Raw genomic sequence first — 25149 nt, forward strand, 5'->3', positions numbered from 1 at the left:
CCCAACTACTGGCAAATGGTGAGATCTGCTTACACTGGCTGTTGTGCTGTGACCCTTCTGGAAGCAGCGCTACTGGCTAAAAGATGGATCAGGGCCTGTCTGGTTGGTGTAAAGGCAGTAGGACCCAGTGGCCTTGGAAAAACAGGTCTAACTGTTCCTGAATGGCAGGGTTATTTTCACTCACTCCTCCCCAAGGTGATATTTTGACCCTTGTTGGGAACAGCCCAATCCCCTGCTACCAACACTGACATATGGGTCCCTGGGTGGAGTGGGTCTGAACATGATGTTTTTGATTTTTTGATCTCAGTCTCAGTCTGACCCAGAATACCTCGAGTCCAGGAGGCCAGCAAATGTCCCCAGAAGGCAAACCCTGCTAAGAGAAAATGGCCCATTGGATTCCTGGAAGCCAGGCAGTGTGTGGGAATAAGGAGTGCAGCCACACTGCTCCAGGGCAGAGCTCTACTGAGAGCCAGCCACCCTTTGGGGAGGGGGTGTCCTCCAAGTATGCAAGGCCAACAAATGATCCCTTTTGTCTACTTTTCAAAGCAGAGGGCCTTCTTAAAGGATTCTGAGAAGCAGGGCCAGGACTCCTGGGTTCTCATAAGTCTTTTAATAATAGTAAAAGAAGAAAACAATTGTAGCAATAAGTCCCATTGTGAGGGTTCCTTTTCATTCAGGGATCTTCAAGAACAGAAACATCAGAGACTAAGATTCAGAATGCTAAATACACAAATTAAGGACAATTTATTTCCAAAGGTGACTGCAGAAATCATTTCATTACAATCAAAAAGGTTTTACAAAACAGAGGAAACACATTACAAAACATCCCAAGAGGCGAGGAAACTGGTGGGGGGAGAGGGGCACAGAGCACCCAAGAACCAGCCTGACAAAGAGGCTCACCCTGCTGCTATCTAGGGAAGTTACAAAGACTGGTTCTGAAGGGAGGCACTGCATGGGGGCAGGAGGGGTGGGGGAGGGGTGGGCCCAGTGCACAGCAATCCCAGCCTGGGAACAAGGAAGGATGGGGAATAGTAAGAGGGGCAGAGACATTTGCCAATGTCCCAGCAGAAATAGTTACATATCAGCCTATCTTATTCTGTTTGCTACAATAATACCAATATAAATGCAGAAGTCTTTAAAATGTTACACAACATTGATACTAAAAGAAAGCAAAGAGTTTCCAAAACAACACTTTTGCTTGAAATGACTTTTTGTTTTGTTTTGTTTTTCATGGGATTTTTTTTGTATCCGTTTAGTGCCACCAGTAGCAAGCCAGTGTACAAAAATGTTACAGACAAGGGGAACAGCAAGAGACTAGGTTTTCCTGAGCACAAATGGGCTCATTCTTTATACACAAGAGGAAGGCTCATGCCCTCTCCCAGGAACCCCACCTGAAAGAGGGTAGAGCCGCAACCGGGAAGCCCCTTCCAAGGTGTGGGCCTTGCCAAGGAGCCAGCAAGGCCTGTAGGAGTCCCTCCCATGTGCCTGCTCCCAGTTGACCAAAACCAACACCAGTGTCTTGTCCTACAGTGTGACGCATGGCCTTTTCCCCTCCCTCCTCTACCTCCCCTTCAGTAGAAACCATCTAGAAACCCCTCTTCCAGAGAAGATAGATGGTGCTAGGTCACTGCCCATAAATCCAGAAGAGGCAGAGGGAAGAGGGAAGGGCACTTTTGCTACCTCATGAGTACCCAGCTCATGCCCAGGGCATCCCCCATCCCTGACTCCAGTGCAGAGACCTGCTGACACTGAGCTATCTGTGGGGAGCTGTGCCCATGTCACAAAACACTGAATCATCAATAGTCACACATATCACAACCCTGATGGAGGCTACAGCAAAAGGGATGATCTGACGGCTGGACTGAGGTACTGTACAGTAAAGTGTGCTAGCTGCCCCGCTTACCCCAAGGGACCTGCACACAGCTTCTGTGAGTTCTACCGAGTCCCCAGAAAGACAGAGGTTTGGGGAGGCAGAGTTTGTGGCTTCAGAACACCACAGGCTGACAGAGGAGCACATCACTGCCTTGCAGAGCAAGCTGTGCCAGATCTTTGGTGTACAAAACCAAACACTATGGGGAGGACCTGAAGCAGACTCGACCAGCTCTCTGCTATTCAGAGTGGAGGTCGCAAGTTGGCCAGCTCAATAGACTGTTCTCCTTGGCTCAGACCCTTGACCAAGGCCACCTGGGGGCCTGACCGAGCATTGGTTTCCCTTCCTGGGGCTGTCTGAAAGGCAGCTGGCCACTTCCACATAGTCTTCCACACTGGCAGACAGCATCTGGAAGCTGGGCCAGGATGCTTGGGGAACAGCCTCAGCTCGGACAGGAAAGCCCTGAGGAGGAACTGGGAAGCCAGGGCCCTCTGATCCCTGGGTGTGCAAACTGTGGCTTCTCCCTCACTTCTGTACTAGAGCCGACAGCCATCAGTCTGCTGTGGGACAGGTATGGGGGCCACTCCCAAGGCAGGCTGTCTTGCCTCTGATCAGGTTACCTGTCTCCAGGTGGGCTTGGCCCCAGGTAAGGGAGAGACATGGACCAGCTCTGATGCCTACTGCTCCCCAGTACCCCAAATAGAGGGCAAGACTCCTTATGGAACCCGTAGAGGGGGCCCATTCATTATCTGTTCCTTCGACTTCCATCTTCATGAGCCAGCCTGCTCTTTGCTTCTCCCCTTCACCTAACAGGTATAAGGAGAAAGTAGCTTTCACTTCTTCTTTCCTTCCAAGCACCAGAAAGTACACGCCAAAATGGGATGCTGAGCTGTAACCAGGGCAGTGTAGGGAAAGCCCGAGATGAATGGAAATCTGTGCCATGCACAGAAAAGGGAGGAAGAGGGGGCCTACTGTCACACAACTGTGGCATTCTGGGGCTGATCCCCAGTTGAGACATAGATCCTCAGCCTATAGTGGCTCCACGTTCTGGGAGGGGCCAGGCCAGGTCTCCAGGGGCTCCTCTCATAACCTCTTTCCACCCTCACCTTTTCTTAAGAGGCCAATGGGCACCAAGACCTCACACATTTCCTCACTAGTCACTCCCACATATAGCAGCTTGATGGTGGGCAGGGTGAATCCAGCTTCTGGAGGGTAACCCTACAGTGAGAGGCGCTAAGAAAAGCTTGGCCCCGCCTCCAAGATGGCAGGAAATGAAGGTTATGGATCACAAGGGGCTCATGGGCACTCAATGTTCTCCTCTGCTGCTCTCTGTGCTCTTGCCAGCAGGCATCTTCTGATGGATGGTCCCTCCTGGGGTTGCTTCCCTGGGTCTCAGCTTATTCAGAGATTCTCCTGCATGGCACTGCCTCCTAGAGGTCCATTGGCTAAAATCATGACCACCTTTGCCAGAAGTACAATCTAGGTCTAATATGAGAAAGCTTAAAATACTGGAACTGGCCCAGAGCAATGAGGATATCTAGAGTGGTGAAGGGAGGGGAGGCTTGCAGGAGCTTGCTTTTCTGTTCTTAAGCAGACCTGATCCTAGTAGGAGTCAGCAAGGTGTCAGCAGCCATGCAGCTACTTCTTGAGGTGCACGCACGACTGAGTGCAAGTCTGTCAACAAAAGCTCTTCCTTTTGGAGCACTTGAACCCCTGGGGACCTATCCCTTGACAGTCCCTTTTGACCTAGACATGGGCTTTTGAGAGGGCAGGGTGGGAAATTTGTGACACTTCCCACATTGAACAATTCAACAGAGTCTGGCTGTACTGAAGAAACCTGGCCCTGGGGAAATAACACTGGCTGGAGTTTCAGCTTCCCAAACCAGGGTGAGGCCACACCCTGTAAACCCCAGAAAAGGATCTATAGGACCTTCCAGAAATAGGCCCTGATGCAATGGTTCTCCCAACTCAAGCATCCAAAAACAAACAAGTAAAACAACCCCAAGCCCCAACTCCAGCTCACTCTTCTTGAAGCTGCCTAAGAGACAGAACACAGAAACCAAAAGAGAGTACAAGAACGAGTTGAAGGGGCACTGGAGATTTGGATGGTATCTATTATCAACATGAATGTGGAGAATGATTCAAATCACAGTTTTCTCAAGTTACCACTTCCATTGATTGATTTCTTAATTCCTGTGCTCACTTCTGATTGGGATGTGGGTCAGGTCTCAGCTCTCATGGGCAGTTTGCACAGGGTCCTGCCTGGCACTGTGTACATTTCCACCCTGTTTGCTGTGGATTCACCATCACCACAGTTCAATAGGCCCCTTGGCGGAATCTTGCCCTAAGGCTGGTAGTGCCCTCCACTCCTCCCCCGGGCAGCATCCTAGAGGGAGTGGCTGGGCAGCTCCCTGCTTTGAGTCATGGGACACCAGTGGGAAGAATCTGGCCAGTTCTATTTTGACCACTATGTGGGAAATCCCTTGGCTCTGGGCTTGCTGCTGGTATAGATAAAAGGCCTGAGTCCCCTTCCAGTGGGGGCTGTGCTGGAGACAAAGGGGGATCCCAGCATGAGTATAGAGGTCCCTGGCAGTGGAGAAATGAAACACAACCTGATCTCACTGCTGTGATACTGCAAGAATTACTGCTTGTTGTTCCCTGCCTCTTCAACCAGCTGTTGTTAAAGCACCAACAAGCAGAGCAAGGGAGCCAGACTACCATCTCCCCTCATAAGGCCACTCAGAGCAGGGAGACAGAGCCAAGGGGAGGAAGAAGGGAAGATCCAGGCCCACACCATGCCCCAGGCGCAAGGAGCTAACCTGGGGGGAGGAGCTGGGGAAGGAAGAGTGGTGGAAGAAAAGGACAGAGGAGGAAAAAAGAAATACACCAACATCCTACTACCCTCTCCCATGATTTCATCAAGAACTGGGTGTTCTCCAAGTCAAGTCAGGACTTGCTTCCTTGGGGAGGAGAAAAAAAAGAAAAAACAAGCACCTTCAGTCTATTTTCTTGGCTGGAAGCCGGAGCAAATCCAGCAGATATTTACACAAGGGCCCAGCCATGTATGAGAACAGGATGACCAGCTTCCCGTGGGTCATGGTCATGAGAGTCTGGTGTCCCGAGGCCCAGATGCGATACCAGGGGCCGTAGAATGGGTCTGAGATGGCCGGACACAGCATGTTGTTCAAATTCACTTCGGTGACCTGCAGGGACAAGGGAGGTAGAGTGAGCGTTCGCCATCCTTAGGCGTTCTCTGGCTTATGCCATTTCAGCCTTCTCTACCTAATGGGGGGCAGGACAAGGAGGGATTGACCAATCCCCACCTGTTCATGAATGGGTTTCCCTTCCCTGGGTTTTCTGAGGGAAGCAAGGCCACAGCCCATTAGAGGTGATGGGAAGGGATATGCAGGAGAAAAGCTGTTCAGTGTTGCTCAGGCTTGACTTCTAGTTGTGCCCAGAGCCTGTTGCCATTCCTAAGAATCTGCTATGTGCCTAGTTCCTGGAGAGGTATTATGGGATAAAAAGAGTAGTTAACAGCATGGTCCCTGCCTCCATGTAACTGGCAATCAATCAAGTGAGGGCGATCGGTTTATTACATCTGACCTCAAACCAGACGGTGCCCACCAAGGTTTACACGCCATGAGGAGGTCTGAGGAACATATGGAATGGGGGCTGAGTCCTCAGAGAAGATTTCATGAGGGAAGTGGCACCTGAATGGACTCATGAAAGATGGACAGGGGATAATGGTGACAAGTGGGGTGAGTGGAGCCCTCCCTGTAGGAGGCATGGCCAGAGCATGGTATGTATGGTGACATGAGCACACTGACATCTTGGAAATGCAGGATGTCAGTGGGGAGCAGTGAGAGGTAAGGGAGGAAAAGTGACTGATTCTACAAAAGGTACTGGGGACATCGGTTTACACACGCTCTTATCCTGCTGGATAAGGATAAGGTCGCACGAGGCTCACACGGCTATTGTTACGTTAATGCTGCCCACACCAAACCAGATATGCCACAACACTTGGCTTCCAGAGCCCTACAAGTCTGCTCATGCTAAAGACAAGTCCTTACCACCTCTCAGGGAGGTTAGGGCTATTATACCAAGTCACAGAGAGGTGGAAAACTCTCTTCCCTCAAAGGTGAAGTGACTCACTTAGAGCAGAGACAGAATCAGGACTTCAACTTGCGTCTCCTGACCCTGTCCCCAACCCTGAGCTCTTCCTGACTCACTTTACCACTAATAACCACCCTTGCAATACCGGCGATCTTGGACTCTGGATAACTCAACTACTGAGTCCAACCATTCTCCACACTCCAGGCAGTTCTGAACACCACAGAATGCAATGGGGGTCCCCAACAACACACTTTCATGGCCACACAGCTCAGGGGAAATAAAGAACCCAGGAGCAGGACCAGAACAGACAGACCCAATGTCAGAGACTTGCCCCAGGCCCAGGGGGCCAAGGCTAGCTAGAGTCCCAACTCCCCATGAGGTCCACAGCAAACCATTTCCCACTGTTTCCAACCCAAGTGGCCAGGAGTGAAGGGCATCCTTGCCTCCCCAGGGATGAAAAAACAGACATTACTGAAGGATTCAGAAAATTCTTTGGAGAGGCCAAGGCTGTGGATCATAAATCAGCAACCCAGACACAACAATCTGACATTCTGGCCTTTAGCATCTTGTATTTTCAAAACAAAATGATACAACAGCGCCAAGAAGGATTATCAAGATTTATGGAGAACTCCAAACAGAGGGGAGAGAAGGGGATTGAACCAAACTTACCAGGCCGAGGATCTGTAGAATGCTGAAGTGATAAAAGAACATGAGGCCAGTTGAGAGAAGAGCCCACCGGAAACTGCTGAGGGGCTCTGGGGTGTAAGCACCTGGAGGGAAATGGGAGAAGGTAAGATTGTGGAAAAAGTGACCCACTTTCCTCTGCCCACGAGGGCATGGATGCTAAGGTCATAGTTGTAGCCTGTTCACTGTCCCGTTTTACCCATCAGTGATAGCTACTTCAGAGAGAGCCTTGCTGATTAGCTGGGTACTCAGAACAGCCCCTTCCTGACCTCTGTTCTGCCATTCGATGCTGAGGCCATTATAAAGAGATGATTTTTTATTATAAAAATAATACATGCTCATTAAAGGTAATTTAGAATGCTGAAAAGTAGAAAAAAGAAAGATAGAGGAAAAGAAGAAAAACAGCCCCAGTACTCTACTACCAGAATATAATCACTGCTAATGCCTGCTGTGTCTCCTTGGTCATTTTTTCTATGCCTCATAATTTTTTTTTCATTTTTAAATTAATACTTGGAATCACATACATGTACAATATATTGTTGATTATATATATGAGTGTGTGTGTATGTGTGTGTGTGTGTGCGTGTATAAAATTATAAAGTCTTCATTTCTACATTTATTTCCTCTTAGTTCTAGAGGGAAATATCATTGAGGAAAGGTATGATGTGGTGATTGAGAATGTTAACTTTAAAGTCAGATGGCCTTGGTTGTGCAAGCTTCAACTTTGCCACTTACTGGCCATGTGATCCTGGGAAAGTGGTTAAAACTCCCTGAAGACTCAATTTACTTGCTTATAAAAAGGGAATAACAGTAGCCCCAGAATCTGGCACAACATGAGTGTTCAATGAAATGTTAAGATGCTGTCACTGTAATTCAAAGAACTGAAGACGTGCCATATCTAACAGTGGTGCCATCGAAGAACTATTGAACAATGCCTCCCCCCAGGAACTCCAAAAATAATATATTTCCTTTCTATTATTTCTGGGAATAGATCCCAGTAGGTTTGGACATATTCCAGAATTTACAGAGCAGGGGCATGGTTTATAGGATGTTGCAGGTGTCACTCTGAATGGGGACTCAGAGGGGGTGGCTTGAGAATGAAAGGGACTTGAACCCCCCCACACACACTCAAGGAAGCAGGGGTGATATCATATCCTGGACTACTACTTTCTTTAGTGACTGATCCATTCATTCAATAGTTATGAGGCAGCTAGACTATTCTAAGAAGATAAGTTCCCTGCAGCCTCAGACTCATGGTCAACAATTATAAAGGAGTGGGGTGGAGGGGTGGCTGTAATGTGAAGATAAAAATCAGCCTGCAGGATGGGGTGGAGCAAAGAATGCTTCTTGATAGAGGGAGTATGGGAGTGGTCCTGAATTGGACTACCTAAAGAGGGGCCCTGGGATTCCAAAGCAGCAGCCTACTTCCAGTCAGACAGAGTGAGGCAATTCAGAGAATCACAGTTGACTTAAGTAGGAGAGTGGGATGAGGGCAATAAACAGGAGGAAGACTCAGGCTGGCAGGGCTGGGCCATGTAGCACAGTAGGAGCTACACTAAGGGCTTTGGGCTTCGTCCCATGCAGCAGGGTCCTGAGCTCAAACGCCTCAAGTGACAGGCCAAGTAATAGGAAGCAGGGTGTAATCACGGTCTAAGAGACACTGGGGGATGCTAGAGACTGGAAAACTGGAAAGCCCACACCCCTTCACTCCACCAATTCTTGCCCTGCAAGGATATGGCCCAAAAGGAACCCCCCCCCCACTGCCACCTCTTTTTTCCACTTTTATAAGAATGGTCAGAAATATGAAACTTTATGTGGAACTTCCTGATTTTTAAATGTTGGCAACTAATTCCAAATGTGCTAAGAATGCCTGATGGATCAAACAAAACATGTCGTATGGACAGATTTCAGCTCCTGGGTGGCCAGGCTTGAGCTTTGAAGCAGAAGGAGCTCTGAGGCAAGAATGTACTAGAAACACACATGTGCTTATAAGAGATCACCCTTTTCACTGCAGCAGAGTGGAGGCAGGGAGATTAGCAAGGAAATTGTAGAGAGAACAGGATGGCTTTTGAAGGTAAGAGCAGTGGGGCTACAGAATAAAAAATGAAGGAAAATATCACTAGCATATGGTAGAATACTGGATGCGTGTCTAGGGTTGGTGGGGGGTAAGGGGAAGGAAGGACCACAGAGACTCTTGGGCTTCTAGCTTGGGCATCAGTGGGGTGATGATACTAGATAAGAGGAAAAGGCATGTGGGTGTGGAGGGTATGGGAATGAGGTCTATTTTAGACATTGAAATTGCATTATCTGTAGAATGTATGGGAGTACATGTCCCTCCGGTGGCTGAATGTACTCTAGGATGTACAGGGTGATGAATGACAGTGTAGGTATTGGAGCCCAGCCAGTGGAGGTTTTCACATTGTGGTTCTATCACCTATCAGCTTCAGGGCCTTAGGCAAGTCTTGGTATCTACTGAAGTCAGTTTAACTCATTTGTAAAATGAAACAGTACTACCTAATTCACAAGGCTGTTTGACAGAAGAAAAAAAATATGCTATAATTACAGTACCAGGATTTAACAAATGCTGATTATTTTTATTTCAGGAGTCACAAATTCAATGAAAAGGATGGGGTGAACATCCATATGTAGGAAGAAGGCCAGAGACACAAGACTAAGAAATACCATGAAAGGTAGAGGAGTGAAGAGAAGAAAAAGGAAGGAGACGGGGTAACTAAAGCCAGGGGATCTTCTGTGGGAGAAGCTCAGCCTTGCTCTAGGAACAAGAGACAAGGCTGTGACATATATGAGTCAAAGGCCCTTTGAGGATATAGCTATCATCTCTCCATTTTGTAGATGGAAAAACTGAGGCTAGGAGATGGGCAGTCACACAGTCAAAGTTACTCTGGCAAAAGAGTGGGGAAACCAACCCTCAGGGACTCACTGCCCAGTGTTTCTGTTACCACTTGCATAGGCCTCAAACATACCACGTTGGACCATCTCTTTCCTTGTCTGCCTACATTCTAGACTGAGCACAAACAGCCCAGGTCAGTAACCACATCAGATCCATGTGTGTGCCCCTAGAGTCTAGCAGAGCTTGCCTTGTGAAAATCCACTGAGTGATCCACTTGGGCTGTGTGCACTTACCTGCCTGCTCAGTGAGTGTGAAGTGGGCACTGTGTTGTCGCCTGGGTTCTGGGACATGTAGGGGCACACAGGGGAAGAAGGGACCTGGAGGACTGACAGGTGCTCAGAAAGGATGCATCCCACTGCTAGAGCCTCCAGCCATTGCTCCCCAGATGTCCCTTCCCTCTAGCCTTTGCTTGGCTTCTTCTAGTGGAAGCTGATATAGGCCTTCTATGCCAGGTGGTAGCTACAGGAGAGGCCCTGAGTGTGTGTGGTGTGGGGGGGGGGGTAAGGCATCCTCATCCAGGAGGCAGCTCGACAGCCATAGACCTGGGGAAAGCTGGGACCAGGGGTGGGCACTCAGTGGCCCACCCCCTCATCTACCCTGCCTGTGGCAGCCCCAGACCATATCATACTCCATGTTCTGGGGTAAAAGAACAGCCAGATACTACCAATGGACATGCTTCTAAGTACTTTCACTGTCCCTTGTCCAAAGTTTCACTTTAGCATCATTCCTTCCATGTCACATAATCTGACCTATACCAGAGTTTGCTAAGTGAGGGGCTGTTTCTGAATCTCCTCTTCACCTCCAGGACCTGATATATAGTAGGCATCTAAAATCTCTGTGTGGGCAAATGAACAGTACAGACTTTTAGAAGAATCATAAAAATCTAACCCTATGACTCAATGCTACTTACCACTTTGAAGACCACCACTGAGAATCTAAAGAGCTCAATAAACCATCCTTATTTGCCCAAAGAAATCCACAATATTTAGAAACCAGAAAGAAACCAAATATGGGAGATGAGTTAGGTAAACTATTGGTACCTCAATATTGTTACAATAGTACACTGCCATTCAAATGACAGTCAAACTATGTACCTGTGTGAAGAGATCAGTCCATGGCTGGTAATATCAAGTATAAATGACAGAACGTCAAGTAGCTTAAAAACAAAGACCATGGGTTCAACGACAGCCTTGTGTAGTGTGTCACCTATCTATGGGGGTGACCTCGAGTAAATCACACTGCCTCTCTAAACTCCTTCTGGAGGTAGAATCTACCTCTGAAGGATAATGAATGGAATAAGAAAGATGACAAAGTATGTATGGAAGCCAGCCCAGCATAGAAATGGCTGCTGGTATTTGTACCATGGTGACCACAGCCATGCAAAATCTTATAAAAGTCTGGAAGAGGATAGGGGATGTTGTGAAGAGGTGGCCTTCAATGAAGGGCTCTTTGACTATGGTTTCCCTTGCCCTTTCACTATTGTTAGTTCTTTTCATTGCAAAAATGATCAAATATTCAATTTCTTTGAGAAAGAAAGAACGAACAAACAAGCAAGAAAGAACAAACCCACCCTGGGCACAGATGACTCATTCAGTCTCTGTGGTTACATGAAAATTGTATGCAAACCCACATCATTCTCCTCACTGTGTACCTGGATGTGACCCTTGGGATAATTCCAATGAAAAAAAACAGTATTGCTTGTAAGGGAAAACAGAAACTTAAACACTTTCAGAAAAATTAAATACATAAAACTTTTTTTTCTACTTTAGGAAAAAATGTGACATTTTCTGTTAGCATTTCTATCCCAGGAGGATAGAAGTACGTCATCTCTAAAGGTAGGGGGGAACCAAGATAATTGCTTTTTCTAAAATCAATTTCTGCCAGAAGGAAGCTTTATGAGTACTGGGAACCAAAGCAATTGTACCACCAGTGGGAAGGACTGATCCCCAGGGGCATCCCAAGGGACCTTTGTGTCATCCTACAATTCTACCCAGAAGGGCTTACACCAAGAAGATGAGACTGGGTAGGGTGGCATCCCATTCTCTAGTCTTCTTCCTGCTTTCTTCCACTTAGTTGCTTACCATGCTGCCTGGTCCTTCAACATCTATGACGGCCATGGGGCTCATGGCATGCAGTGGGGAAAGTCAGAAAAACCCTGCCCTTGAGTGCCACCCTGCAGTTCACAAGTGAAGGAAGACTGAGTGTGATAAGCACAGTAAGTAAGGTGACATTGAGGAAGGGTAGCTGGAGAAGATGATGCTTGAGATGAATTTTAAAGAACAAGAAGGACCTGGGTAGGGCTTGAAGGAAACAGCATTCCAGGCAGAGTATAGCCTGAGAAAAGTTGTGGAAATGGCAAATGGTGTGCTCTTTATGTATAATTGCATAGAGTTCTGTGATACTGGAAAACATAAAATTCTTTGAGGTGGGCATGTGGCAGGAGATAAATCTGGAGAGACAGGCAAATGGGGCCTGGTCACAAAGAGCCTTGTTTGCCATGCTGGGGAACTTGACCTTTTTTTAAATATTAAATTGCATTTTTTAAAGTTTTTTTTTATATCTTTATTTTATTTTTATGTGGTGTTAAGGATAGAACCCAGTGCTTAAAGCATGCTAGGTGAACGCTCTACTTCTGAGCCACAACCCCAGCCCCAGGGAACTTGACCTTTATCCCATACACAATGAGAAGCCACAGGAAGGGTTTCAACAGGAAAGAGAAAAGGTCAGCTTTCTGTTTCAGCTGGCTGGGCTGCTCCACAGCACTGTAGACAAAAAACTAGAGGGAGATGGGACTGAAGACAAGGCCAGACCGACTGTAGTGAGTGACATAGATTACTTGGAAATTTGCCAGACATGAAGGAGACATCAAGGGTAACTTCCCAGTCTACGACTTCAGGAACTGAGGGGTGTTAATTTAGGGGAGAAGTGTTATCACTGAGTGCCTGTCTCCCACAGGCTGATTTCCAGGACTAGGACTCAGGAAATGGGGAGGGCCTGCAAACAGAGCTTGGAGTGTGGATAGGGTAAATGAAGAAGAGTCCCCAAATTGAGATTATAGGACCAAGGATGGGGCTTTGAAAACAGCAAGAATTAGGTACCCAGCAGAAGGAGAAGGGTTCATGAAAAGAGAAAACTAAAAACAAAATGAAAGAGGTCATCATAGAACTAGGAGAGGGCTGTTGTGGAAGTTGAGAGAATATTAAGTTTCAAGAAGAAAAGGATTGGTAATGTTATATGCCCTATTACTTGAACTGACCAATAAATAACATAGCTACAAACCACATGTGATGACTCACATTTACATTTACTACTTTTGAATAAAATTAAAAATGTGGTTCCTCAATCACATCAGTCACATTTCAAGTGCTTGACAGCTATGTATTTCTAATGGCTACCATATTGGACAATGAAGAGATTCACATTCCCACCACCACAAAAATTCTACTGGAGACACAATTCTCCAGAGGGGTAAAGTGAAGACAAACACTACCATAGGGCTTGACAACATGCTGGTCACAGGTGATCTTTCTATAGGGAAGTAGCAACCAGGAATTGGGTGGTGAAAGATAAAATGTTTTCGAGGTGTGCAAGGAAAAGAATTTCAGAAAAGGAAATAGGGTATGCAAAAATTACAGAGAAATGATTAGTCAGATTCTCTACATTCTCAATTCCTTCTCTGAATGTCCCTTTCATCCTTTTGTCTTTATTGGACCTATTTCTCTCCAGAAGGAGCCTGCTTCATCTTTAACCCTCTAATGTAGTGACTGATTTTTTCAAATTTGGCTCATGTTATCTAGAAAGAGTACTTTCTTTCTTTGCATTGCTGTTTCTGGATCCTTTTCCCAAATCCCCACAGATATCACCCTATGCCACCTGCCATTCTTCCCTTCTACATTTATCTACAGACATATGGGTCATGACCCTATTCCCTTGAATATATTACACCTGGTTTGGTACCACTGTCTCCAAACCCATTTGTCATAATTTTTGATAATTTTTACATGTGCCTAGAGGAACTTTCCAGGATCTTGTTCTCAGTTCCTTAGCCTCCTCTCCTTGATGATCTTGTCCAGCACCAAACCTCAGTCACTCATTCTCAGAGTCATGCCTGAGGCTTTATAATTAGGGACAATTTCTACCTTTCCCTAATTTCAAAGTCAAACATTCCCTGTTCAACCCTCATTAATATCTTTCCTGTGGGAGACCAAACTTGCACGTGACTGAGTTAACTCCCCTGCTGGGCGATGTGGCGTCAGGCAGCCATGCTGCTAGACTGCCCCACTCTTCTAGGGTTCCAGTGACTGTCTTCCTGCCTGGGCGTGTCTTGCTACAGCCCCATGGGTGAAGCTATGCTCACCTGTTCCTTTGTAATATAACCCCTTGCCCTGTTTAGGATAGAATCTTCCATAGAAGTGCCTTGTGTGTGTCCCCTTCTCTTACTGTGCCCTTGGGTGTGGCCTAACCAGGTGTCAGTCAACCTGCTGACAGTGGACATCATGAAGCTGGCCTCAGCCCCCTGAAACCTGACCCCTTGCCTCATTTGAATAGCTTCTCCTCAATAAAAGGGGTCAGGGGTCAGTGCGTGCTCGGTCTCTTCCTGAGAACCCTTAAGGTCAGAGGAGCCGTCACAGTGACCCTAAAGAAAAAGGTATTTGTGTCTCTTGTGTGGTTATTTTGCACAGCCCAGTCAGCCCAGTTTATCTGGAGTAACCCCTGAGCCTTTTAGTTGGGAGAACAGAAACCCGGCACTTTCCAACTCAGTCTGTGACCCCAAAGTATTTGACCCTCCTGGAATCAATTGGCCCTATCACCTTTTTGCTGTCCTCCTTGGCTCCTTCTTCCCTCCTTTAATTTCATGGCCCATCATTCTAATTATCCCTTGCAGACACCTTTGGACCTACTGTTCCCCTTGTTATTATACTCCCCTGGGGAAATAAAACGCCTTAGCCCTAGTGAAATCTCAATCTCTTTCTCCCCATTGCCTGCCCTACACAGCTGAAGACAGCCAGAGAAAAACAACAGGACTGGCTGTTCTCACGTCAAAGTCGTGATCACAAACTTCAAGTGCACCCTTCATGTTGCCAGGCAATCATACCGTACTCCCCGGCTCCATTCACTCTCTCACTCTCCTTGGCCACAATTTAATATTTTATCTGCTCTTCTCAAACCCTTAATACTTCTATTCCATTCTCACTCTCAGATGATGGCTCTGCTTCCCGTTCCACTGAGAAAAAAAGGAATCAGATTAAAACTTCTTCAAGCACTCCTGATCACAGCCAAATTTGCTCTGCCATCATCCCTGTGACCACAGATAAACTTCCCTGGGTCCTAGTCAAGGCTAGGCTTTGCATTTACATCAGATGTCATCCCCTCTCTGCTACTCAACCATGTTACTCCAGCCATTGTTTTTCTATCTTACATGAACAACCTCCCTTCTTACCAGATTATTCCCATCACCATGTAAACTAAACCCACTGGAATTGCTCCCATTCCAAAACAAACACTTGACCTCACTTCTTCCTCCAGCCACTGCTCATTGCTCCACAACCCTTTACAGCAAAACTCCTTGAAATAATCATCTACACCTGATCTGTCCAATATGGTACCTACTAGTCATATGCAGCTTTTCAGGGCTCAGAATGTGGCTACTTTGAATTGAGATGTGCTATTACTACAAAATGCATCCTAGATTTCAAAGGAAATTGAGTATAATATATATGTCATAATTTTATGCTGCTTATATTGGAATGAGAATATTGGATAAACTGGATTAAATAAGGTATATTACTAAAATAAATTTCATTTGTTTGCCTTACCCATTTTTAGTGTGATCCTAGAACATTCAAAATTACATATTTGGCTCATATATTTTTATTGGACTGTATCTGTTTATCCTCCCAACCTTTAATTTCCCTCTTCTGATTCTCTCTTAAACTCATCAGGTTTCTCTCCCTGTACAATACATCTCCCATCAAGGTCACAAGTGATCTTTTTGGTAGAAGGGAGACTACTGAAGAGGAAGAGGATCAGGAAAAGGAAGGTGAAGAAGGTATGGAGTAGGGGGGATAGGTTATGGAAGGTATAAATGACCAAAGTGTGTTCTATGCATGTATGAAAATACCAAAATGAAACTCATTATTCTGTATGTTTAATATGCATTAATAAAACAAATGACCATTCAATGAGCAATTCTCTGGCCTCATCCTATGTACCTTTCTGTTGTTGAAACATTCTTCATTTGGCTTCTGGCATGCTGCTCTCCATTTGTTCTCTTCTTGCTCCTTTACTGGTTCCTCCCCGTGGCTCTGACCCCTAAATACTGAATAGGATCAGACTGCACAACTCAGAGCTTTTCCTTGTCTACTTTCATCCCATAATTCACTGGAACCAATGTTATGACTTTAATTATGATCTACATGCTAATGACTATAAAAATGGTATATCAGCTTGGACCACAAGCCTGAAATCCAGGCTCATATACTTCACAGCCTACACTCAATATCTAGCGGGTATCTCAACCTTAAACCAAATTTCTGATCTTGACTCCTGTGGTAGGTCATGACAGTAATGGCTCCTAGTGAATCATGCCTTCCCAGAATCCACACCCCTACTATGTTTCCCTTCCACACTGATTTGGTCACATGATTTGCTTTGGCCAATAGGAAATCATCAAAAAAGAATCTCTCAGGCTTGATGAACACTTTTGGGGGCATGCATTCTTAGAATACTGCCTTTAGAGCCACATGCCATGAAAGACTATGTGGATAGGGAGGCCTGAGCATCCCAGCTGAGCCCAGACATGACCAGTAGAAGATCTCAGTTCAATTTGCCAAAACAAAATACCATAGACTGAGTGAGTGACTCAAACAACAGAAACTATTTTCTCATGGTTCTGAGGCTACAAGTCCAAGATCAAGGCATCAAAATGGTTGATTTGTGATGAAGGCTCACTTCCTGGCTGAGAGCCATGTTCTCACTGATTCCTCACATGGTGGGGATTAATCCCATCATGACAGCCATACCCTGTGACCTCATATAACCCCAATTATCTCCCAAAGGCCTGATCCCCAAGTGCCATCACACTAGCAGTTAGGGATTTGACAAGTGAATTTTGGAAGGACACAAACACTCAATACATAATGAAAAACCCATACAATTGTGGGAAATAATGTCATTGTTTTAAGTTACTAAGTTATACGAATGGTTGTTACAGTAATAGATAACTGAAACAGCACTTCTCCCTCACAAAAAAAGCAATAAACAAGTACAAAAGTCCTTCTCTTTGCCTTCTTTATCCCAATAACTTGCTTTAGTAAAAAAAAAATTTTTTTTTTTTTTTTGCAACTGGGGATTGAACCCGGGGCCTTGTGCATACTAGGTAAGCACTGTACCACTGAACTGCCTCCTCAGCCCAGTCAAAAATTTTACAGTCATCCTCACCCCTGTTCTCTCCTCCCAACATCTGATCCATCAGTCAATTCTATTGGCTGAACCTTCAATATATATCCAGAACTCAAAGACTTTTCCCTGCTTCTGCCTCCTTTTCCATTCTCAGCACCCTGATGCAAGCCCCATGATCCATCTGCCTCCTGGATTATTACAAATAGCACTACAGGTCTCCCTACTTGTACACCTGCTCTCCTGCAGTCTAGTTTCAGCATAGCAACCAGGCAATCCTTTAAAAATTTAAATCAGATCATGTTCAGTCTTGCTCAAAATCCTACAATGGCCTCCCATCTCCCTAAGAATAAAAATTTAAAATATCCTTATGATGGCCTACAAAACCCTACATGTGATGTGCCCTCTCACCTCAATCACCTCTCTGATCTCATGTCCTACCACTCTGCCCTTCCTTCACAGATCTAGCCACAATGAGTTACTTGCCTGGAACAGTCTCTAAACCGTCTTCCTCAGGGCCACTGTGCCTATTATTTCCTCTGTTTGACATATCCTTCCCCCAGAGATCAAATGGCTTCTTCTCTTGCCTGTAAGTCTTTGCTCAAATGTCACATTTTCAATGAAATCTTCTCTTTAAATGAAGCCACCACATTTAAATCGCAGCCCTCCACAACCATTGAGCAGTACCCTGCCCTTCACTCTGCTGTATCTCTTCTTTCATGGTATTCATCATCTGGACTGTATAAGTTCCTTGTTCCTGTACTGTCTCCTCCCACATGAGCATAAGCTCCATGAAAGCAAGGATATTTCTGTTTCCTCACTGCTTTTTATCCCCAACAACAAGAACACTGCCTGACCCAGAGTGGGGACTCAATATAATTATTCACTGAAAGAATGGTGTGCTCAGCCCTGCATGCTCATGAACTTGGCAGAACCCGTTATCGCTGGACTAACACATGGGGGAATGGGCAGAGGTGAGAGTGAGGACCAGTATAAGAATTCTGTTTAAGACTTAGATATCTCAGAGAGAACAAATCACCTTGTGATGTTTTTAAAATGTAGGTTCTGTTATAGGAGGTCTGCAGCAGGGCCTGAGCCTCTCTACTTCTAACCCATCTCCCTGGTGCTCAGATAACACTTTGAATAGCAAGGACTAGAGACTGTACTCTGGCAGCAGACTGAGAAAATACAGAGAGCCCAGAGAGGAGGTTGTTGCAATAGACCAGGTCAGGATGATCTCATCTGATCTGAACCAAGGAAGGGATAGTAGCAGTGAATTTGAGAAATGATCAGGAGGTAGAATGGACAGGATTTGAACATTGATTGGGTGGGGGTGGGGTGTAGGAGGGAAGGAAGAGTCAATGATTAATTTTAGATTTCTGGCCTAATGAGTTAGGTAGTGATATCACTCAATAGGATGGGCAACATTGGAGCAGGTATAGGTTTGGAGGCAGGGAAGAGAATGACAAGTTTATTTCCTGAAAACAATGCCATGGCATCTTTGGTGCCCTATAAATGAGAGATCTTCATTTCTAGCTTTAGTTCTCCAGGAAATAGGTCTAAGGGGCATGACCCCAAGATGATTATGAACATTTAACTCTTTATTCTCAGGTCACTGAGTGTAGGCTCAAGTCAAGTCTTCTTGATCCAGGTACATGACCACATGAATGCCATCCTCTAGTCTGTTTATCACATACAGAGGTGAGGGATGTCCTGGGTTAGGTGTTTCCAAAGGAGATCCTTCTGGTCAACTTCCTATCCTAAAAGGCTGGAGAGACCAAACTAGGCCAGGCTTTACCCTCAGTGTGCCACTGGGGGTTGACTGGCCATGCAGCCTATGGCTAAGGTATCTTAAAAGCCAACCTTTTCCCCATGAGGTTCAGAGACCCAGCCTTCTGTCAGTTACACACAGGGTGAGGGCCCTGAACTGGAAGAGATTCTGACAGATGGACTTGCCCTGGTAGAAGCAGCACTGGAGTCCACAGACACAGTTTCCAGCTTCTACTCTTACCAAGTTGCTATGGGACCTTATATGTAGATCAAAACCTCTCTAAGCATCAGTGTCCCTCTAGCAGGAAAAGCCCAGATCCTCCCCATCTTAAAGGAGCACTTGTAGGAACAGAAAAGCTAACAGAGCATAAAAATACTCTGGAGAGAAGTGCTATTTAAACATAACACACCACTGTACCACACCATGTTATACACTTAGTATTAGCTGGGTCTCTGGTAAGCTTTAAGCAAGAATCATTTGAGGCAATGAGGCTTAAAGTTCAGTCTGTATCTGGCTCCCCCAGGGTAGAGACTCTCAATCTTGAGTGTGCCTCAGAATCAATCCCCTAGAGGATCTGTTAAAACACAGCTTACTAGGCTCATCTCAGAGTTTTTGATTTAGTAAGTTTGGGGAGGGTCATGGAATCTGAAAGCATGCATTAATAACAGGTTTTCCAGTTAAGCTTATGCTGTTGGTCCAGGGAATACACTTTGAAAATCACTATCCTAGGGAATGTGTGGAACACAGATTCCTGGGCCCTGTTCCCTTAGATTGAATCCAGGAGGTCTGGGAGAGCCCTGGACTCTCTATTTTAGCAACAAGCACATCAGGGTGATTCTGACATTTGGGCCATCCAACCACACAGGAGAAACACTGGCTTGGAGAGAAACCTGGAGATAAACTATGTACCAAGAGGCCTGGGACAAGCTACCAGTGGAGGCACAATGTGGCCAGGTGTGAGGAGCAGTATATTATGCAAGGTATAAAATCAAGGCAGACAACACCTGACTTAATCCTTTGTTCCCACAAGGGACTCCTGAGCCCCAGTGACTTCCTCCTCAGCAAGGAAATGCCAATTGTCTTCACAAACTCACCTACCTACCCTCTTGCATAAGGTTCAGCCCTTGGGCAATTTTTCAAATTCCCTAGCTCCTTTCTCACTCACTCACCCCTCAGGAATCTTCAGGCTTCATGTGACCAGGAAAACAGATCAGGGAACCAGATGAGAGAGGAGGACTTATCTAGCACTCCAATGAGGAGCAGGGTTGAGCATGGATTCACTGGGGTGGAAGAAAAGCAGGAGGCCCAACCTGGACCCTGAGGTTAGTATGACCTTGGGGCCAGTTTTCATGTTGTCACTGGTCAAACAAACTGCTTTTGATGTAACAGACCCTGGAAACTACCAACAGGGGCTTTATCCCAATCCTCATCCTTCAGGGGAGAAGTTGAAAGCCCACTCAAGGGAGATGTGGCTTACCCAAGTCAATCAACACTGGGGATCTTAAACCCCAGTTTCCTGAAATGTCCCCAAGAACATCTAAATTACCTGTACTCAAAAACAACCTCATATAGTGTCAAGTCTGGGAAGGCCCTTGCTCCCAATTCTGAAACAAGTGCTCCCTCTAGTGGAAATGAATGGGGTTGCCCAGCAGCCTTGAGGCAGGGTGAGGCAGGGGCCCCTCTGGTAGCCTGGGGAGATCAAAGAAGCCCTTCTCAGGGGAAAAAAAAAAAACAGCTTTTATTTTATGCATTTATGTTGAAATGCATAAGATAAAAGTCACAGCATTGCAAAGGAAGCACAGTTTTCAAAATGTCTCAAAAGTTTGGCAATAGCAATTGTACTTCTTCATAAGTGCATTTAATAAGACCTGCCAGCATAACTATCATAATTTCAAAGAATTGATAAACATAAGCAGTATTGTGAGGTGGCTCCAGATACTGTAATATGATAGGAAGCCATCTGCGTTTGCTACTGACAAAGTCGCAAGTCTGGCTAATTGTACTGGTGCTTGCTCCTTCCATTTCTGTAATTTTTACCCATTCAAGTTAATGAACACTTCCAATCCTACTTATGGACCACAGGTTAACAACCCCCGCCTAAATAAAAACTACCACAACCAACACCATGAGGACAAAACAAGTGGAACTTTCAGAGGGGTCTTCTAGAGCTAGATCATCATCCTTGCAGGCAGAGACCAAGAAGTGGTCCTAAAGCTGAGCAGAGATGTGCTCTCTGCTCACCCCTTGCCTGACTTCCCTCCCAAACATCCCACATGAACCCCTGGAATCCTGGCACCACCATCAATAAATCTTCTACACCTGCCCCCTTTCCCTAGGATGTCCCTTTCACCTCTTCACTCTAAATGGGCCTTTGTATTCTGAGCAGAGGCTGTTCTTTCTTATCCTTCTGTGGGGAAGGGAGTTGAAGATTCCTCTCACCCTTCATTGTTGCTTCTACATGTTCCTTCTCCCCCTTTCTCCTCCTTTGAAAGTTCTGCTCCTCCGCTTGTCACTGTCATTGTTCTCTTTGTCCTTGTCAGAGTCATCCCAGACCAGTGTCACTTGAGTTACAGCCTTTTTCCTTTCCACATTACTACTTTTCATGCCAGCATTCAGGATGATTTCAACATCCCTGTGGGTGCTGCTTCCAGTGCCCTGACCTCATGGTCTCTTGAACCTCCTCATGTGCACAGGTCTGCTCCACCTCACTACCTACCACCTGCCATCTGTCATCATTCTGCCCCACCTGGGCTGGAATCATCTGACCACAAACACCCATAGTGTCAACCTTCATATCCTCAGTCCTACTGCTCACAGGTGCCTAGACCTCCTGGTGACCCCTGGTTCTCTCAAACCCTTTGTCCTCCCCTACCCATGGAATTCCTCCTTATTCTGCACTAGCTTATACCCCTTGACCCTGAATTATGGCACTAGTACCCTCAATTCCTTGGTGGGCAGAGGAGACTCTTCAACCCTCTCATCCCATACTTCTACCTAACCCCTCACTATCTCGTTCCCAAAGGGGCTAGTAAGAACTTAAGAAACCACTCAGACCACATTTCACCTGATTGGTAGGCAGGGTCATGGCACCCTGGCAAGCACAAATCATATGAATAATAGATAACTTACACAGCACCAACTATGTGACAGCAGTATGATAAGCAGTTTACATAGATTATCTCATTTAATGACCATTTTTAATCTGATGAAGTACTGCTATTATTCCTATTTTACAGATGAAGAAACTGAAGCACAGAGAAGTTAAGGAAGGTAGCTGAAGTCACAAAACCAGTAAGGAACAGAACTAGAATTTGAAAGCAAATAGTCTAGCTTTGTGATGGGCAGTGTAACTTTTTATTGTACCCATCAGTGCAATTTGTCTGTTGGGGCAGGCAGGCCTGCTCGCCTTCCTTACTACTATAGCTTCTTAGTGTCTTTGCCAAGGTAGGAAATAACGTGGGGTGTGCTCTACACCTAGCCACCTCAGATTCTCTGGGTATAGTGCAAGAAGTTCTGTTAGGGGTCAAGACCAAAGCTGCAAGCTTTAACCCAGCTGAAGAAAAGTCCTACACCTTGGAAGGTACTGGGTAACTCTCATCTAATAATAAAGTGCCTCTCTGTGTCCCATTCTGCTATCATGCCTTACGTGACCTGCCCTTGGTCAGATCCTGAAAGCAAGAAAATATGTGGCAGGATTACCAAAGTTCTGTCCTGAACACCAACATCCCTCATTATCTAGATCTTCAACAGCATCCATTCAAGTCAGACCTTCTGTTCTTCTACTCAGGTTGGCTGAGCCTCAAATAGGGCAACCACTCAGATCAGTGCCAGAAAAACACATGGATTCCTGCTTCAGAACAGCCATCCACACTAGCTGCCAATCTTCCAAAACTACACTTTGTAATGTAGCAGCCATTGACCACATGTAGCTAAAATTCAACTCAATTTAATTAGACTTAAAATCAAATTAGAAATTCAATTCCTCAGTCCCACAAGCCACATTTCAACTGCTCGGGAGTTATATGTAGCTAGTGACTACCACACTGAAGAGAAGAGATATAGGATTTTTGCATCATCATGGAGAATTCTACCAGACAGCACTAAAGAAGACTAGAATTATCTCCCATTTCCCACATCATTTACTCCTCTTGTCATTATCCTTCTCCATTTACCACCAAACCCCTTTCCTTCTTGGCATTTGTCACCACCTTATAATTTATCCCCTTCCCTTTCTCCCTGGTATCTTTGAAGTTCCTTCTTGCTACTGGCCTAAATCTTAGCATCTGAAGATGCCCAAACGTGGGGCAGAGAAGAAAGGAAATTAAAGGAAAAGGAGAAAGGGGGACAGGGAGAAAGGAGGAGAAGACCCTTTCCATTGGTTCTGGAATATACATACGCCCTCATTCTTAACATCCTTAACTTCTCTATTTTTACATTCCCACTTCTTCAAAGGTTTGATAACACTTCTCAGATCCCACATGGCTTGGGTGAAAATTTCTACTGCTTAAGCTTCCAGGACAACAAGATTCTCCTTTTATTACTCTGGACATTCCTGCAATATCCTCACATTCTTTTCTACTCATTGCAGATTGCTTTATCCAAGACTTTTTCTAAGTCCTATTTCCTCTCCACCCAATGGTTACCTCATGGACCCTAAGGCTTACATCTGCTACTTTCATATTGATGATGCCAAAGTTGGCCTCTAGTACATAGTCCCCTGAGCAGCTCTAGAATATTCCATCCTGCTGTCTCCTGCACATCTCAACCTGAATATCCCAGAAGTTCCTCGAAGTCAAGTAAAGTCATCCCCTACCCTGCTACAGACTGAATGCTTGTGTTTTCCAAAACTGCCAATGTGACAGCATAGAAGGTGGGTTTTTAGGAGTTGATCAGGTCATGATGGTGGAATCCAAATAAGTTGAATTAGCATCCTAATAAAAGAGGTTCAAGGAAACCTATCTGTCCTTTGCACATGTAAGGATACAGTGAGAAGGTACCATCTATGAAGAACAAGCTTTCACTACTCAATAAATGTTCTAGTGTCTTGACATTGGACTTCCCAGCCTTCAAAATTGTGAAAAATAAATTTCTGTTGTTTCTAAGCTATCTCATTTATGAGTTTTTGTTATAGCAGCCCAAGCCAACTAAGACACTCCCTAAAATACATACCTTTTTATACATATACTTCACATAGTAGGAATAAGAATTGTAATGCATTCTGCTGTCATACATAAATAAAAAATAATTTAAAAATTCTGAACTTCAGAAAAAAAATACATACCTTTTTTCTGTGTCCTCTCTGTTAGTGGCATTCTATCCCCACCCAGGTATCCAGGCCAAAATCCTAAAGGCCTCATAGACTTCACTAGTCCCCCTCAATTTCACAGCATCTCAGTTATAATAATCACTATTAATTTAATCGATGTTCATTGATTTAATTGAAATAATAATAAACATCCCATCTTGTCTATCTTCCTCTCCTGAAAAAATTAAAAAGATGTGAATACTGCCACCTAGTGGCGAAGCACAAACAATCCAGCTCTGGCAGTTCATACATTCAAGGCCAAAGGACAAAGAACACATTAAGAAAATGTGTTCTTGGGGGCTGGGGCTGTAGCTCAGTGGTAAAGTGCTTGCCTTGCATGTATGAGGCACTGGGTTCGATCCTCAGCACTACATAAAAAATAAATATACTGTCTGTTCATCTACAACGCAGTAAGGTCCTAAGCCTCAAAATTTAAAAAAAAAAAGTAAAAAAGGCTTGTGATATGGCTCAGTGCTTAAGTACTCCTGGGTTCAATCCCTGGTACCAAAAACAACAAAAGTCATTCTTTCAACAGTATGATTGACAGACTGCATGGGAGGCTTGGGGCCATCAGTGGCAGGGAGATGAGTGAGAAGACAAAGTAACCCAGTTAATAAGGACTGAAAATCTGTCCTAAGACAAGGGTGTGGTGATGGAAAGGAATTTGCCAGCAATTTTGAGAAAGTGAATCATCAGTACCTCTGGCCTGATCACTGGAGGGGATGAAGCAGAGGAAGGGGTCTTGAGTGCTGTCTACGCTTTTGGCTTTGGCACTACATGGAGAGGGAAGCCACTAGTCAACATAGGAAATGGAGGAGACGGAAGAAGAACAAGCTGGGAGAAGAAGTATGAAAATAAGAAGTCTGACTGTAGACATGTTACTTTTGAAGTACCTGTGGTGTCCCTCCAGCCTGCAGTAGCTCTATCCACCAGACTCTATGGGGTAGGTAGGGCAAAGGAGTTTGAGGAGAAAGTGTCAGAGAAACAGTAGAACAAGGAAAAGGGGGTCTTGGAGCCTAAAGGAAAATTACCTCAGCACCACATACAAACAAAGATGTTGTGTCCGCTGAAAACTACAAAATAAATAAATAAATAAA

The 25149-nt window shown here is 45.3% G+C and overlaps 1 protein-coding gene across 10 annotated transcripts in view; it reads right to left on the bottom strand.

Moving 5' to 3' along the window:
- Nucleotides 1–711: 711 nt before the first annotated feature.
- Nucleotides 712–25149, bottom strand: part of Tmem164 (transmembrane protein 164) — a 165317-nt gene continuing 140879 nt past the window's right edge. For all 10 annotated transcript variants that reach the window (XM_078034401.1, XM_078034400.1, XM_078034393.1 and 7 more), the window contains 2 exons: nt 6653–6753; nt 712–5073 (listed from right to left, as the gene is read on the bottom strand). In XM_078034401.1, the coding sequence (XP_077890527.1) occupies nt 4867–5073; nt 6653–6753 (308 nt within the window). In that variant the 3' untranslated portion in view covers nt 712–4866. The remainder of the gene's footprint in view (nt 5074–6652; nt 6754–25149) is intronic.

The sequence above is a fragment of the Ictidomys tridecemlineatus genome, chromosome X (assembly GCF_052094955.1).
Source record: "Ictidomys tridecemlineatus isolate mIctTri1 chromosome X, mIctTri1.hap1, whole genome shotgun sequence".
Classification (NCBI taxonomy): domain Eukaryota; kingdom Metazoa; phylum Chordata; class Mammalia; order Rodentia; family Sciuridae; genus Ictidomys; species Ictidomys tridecemlineatus.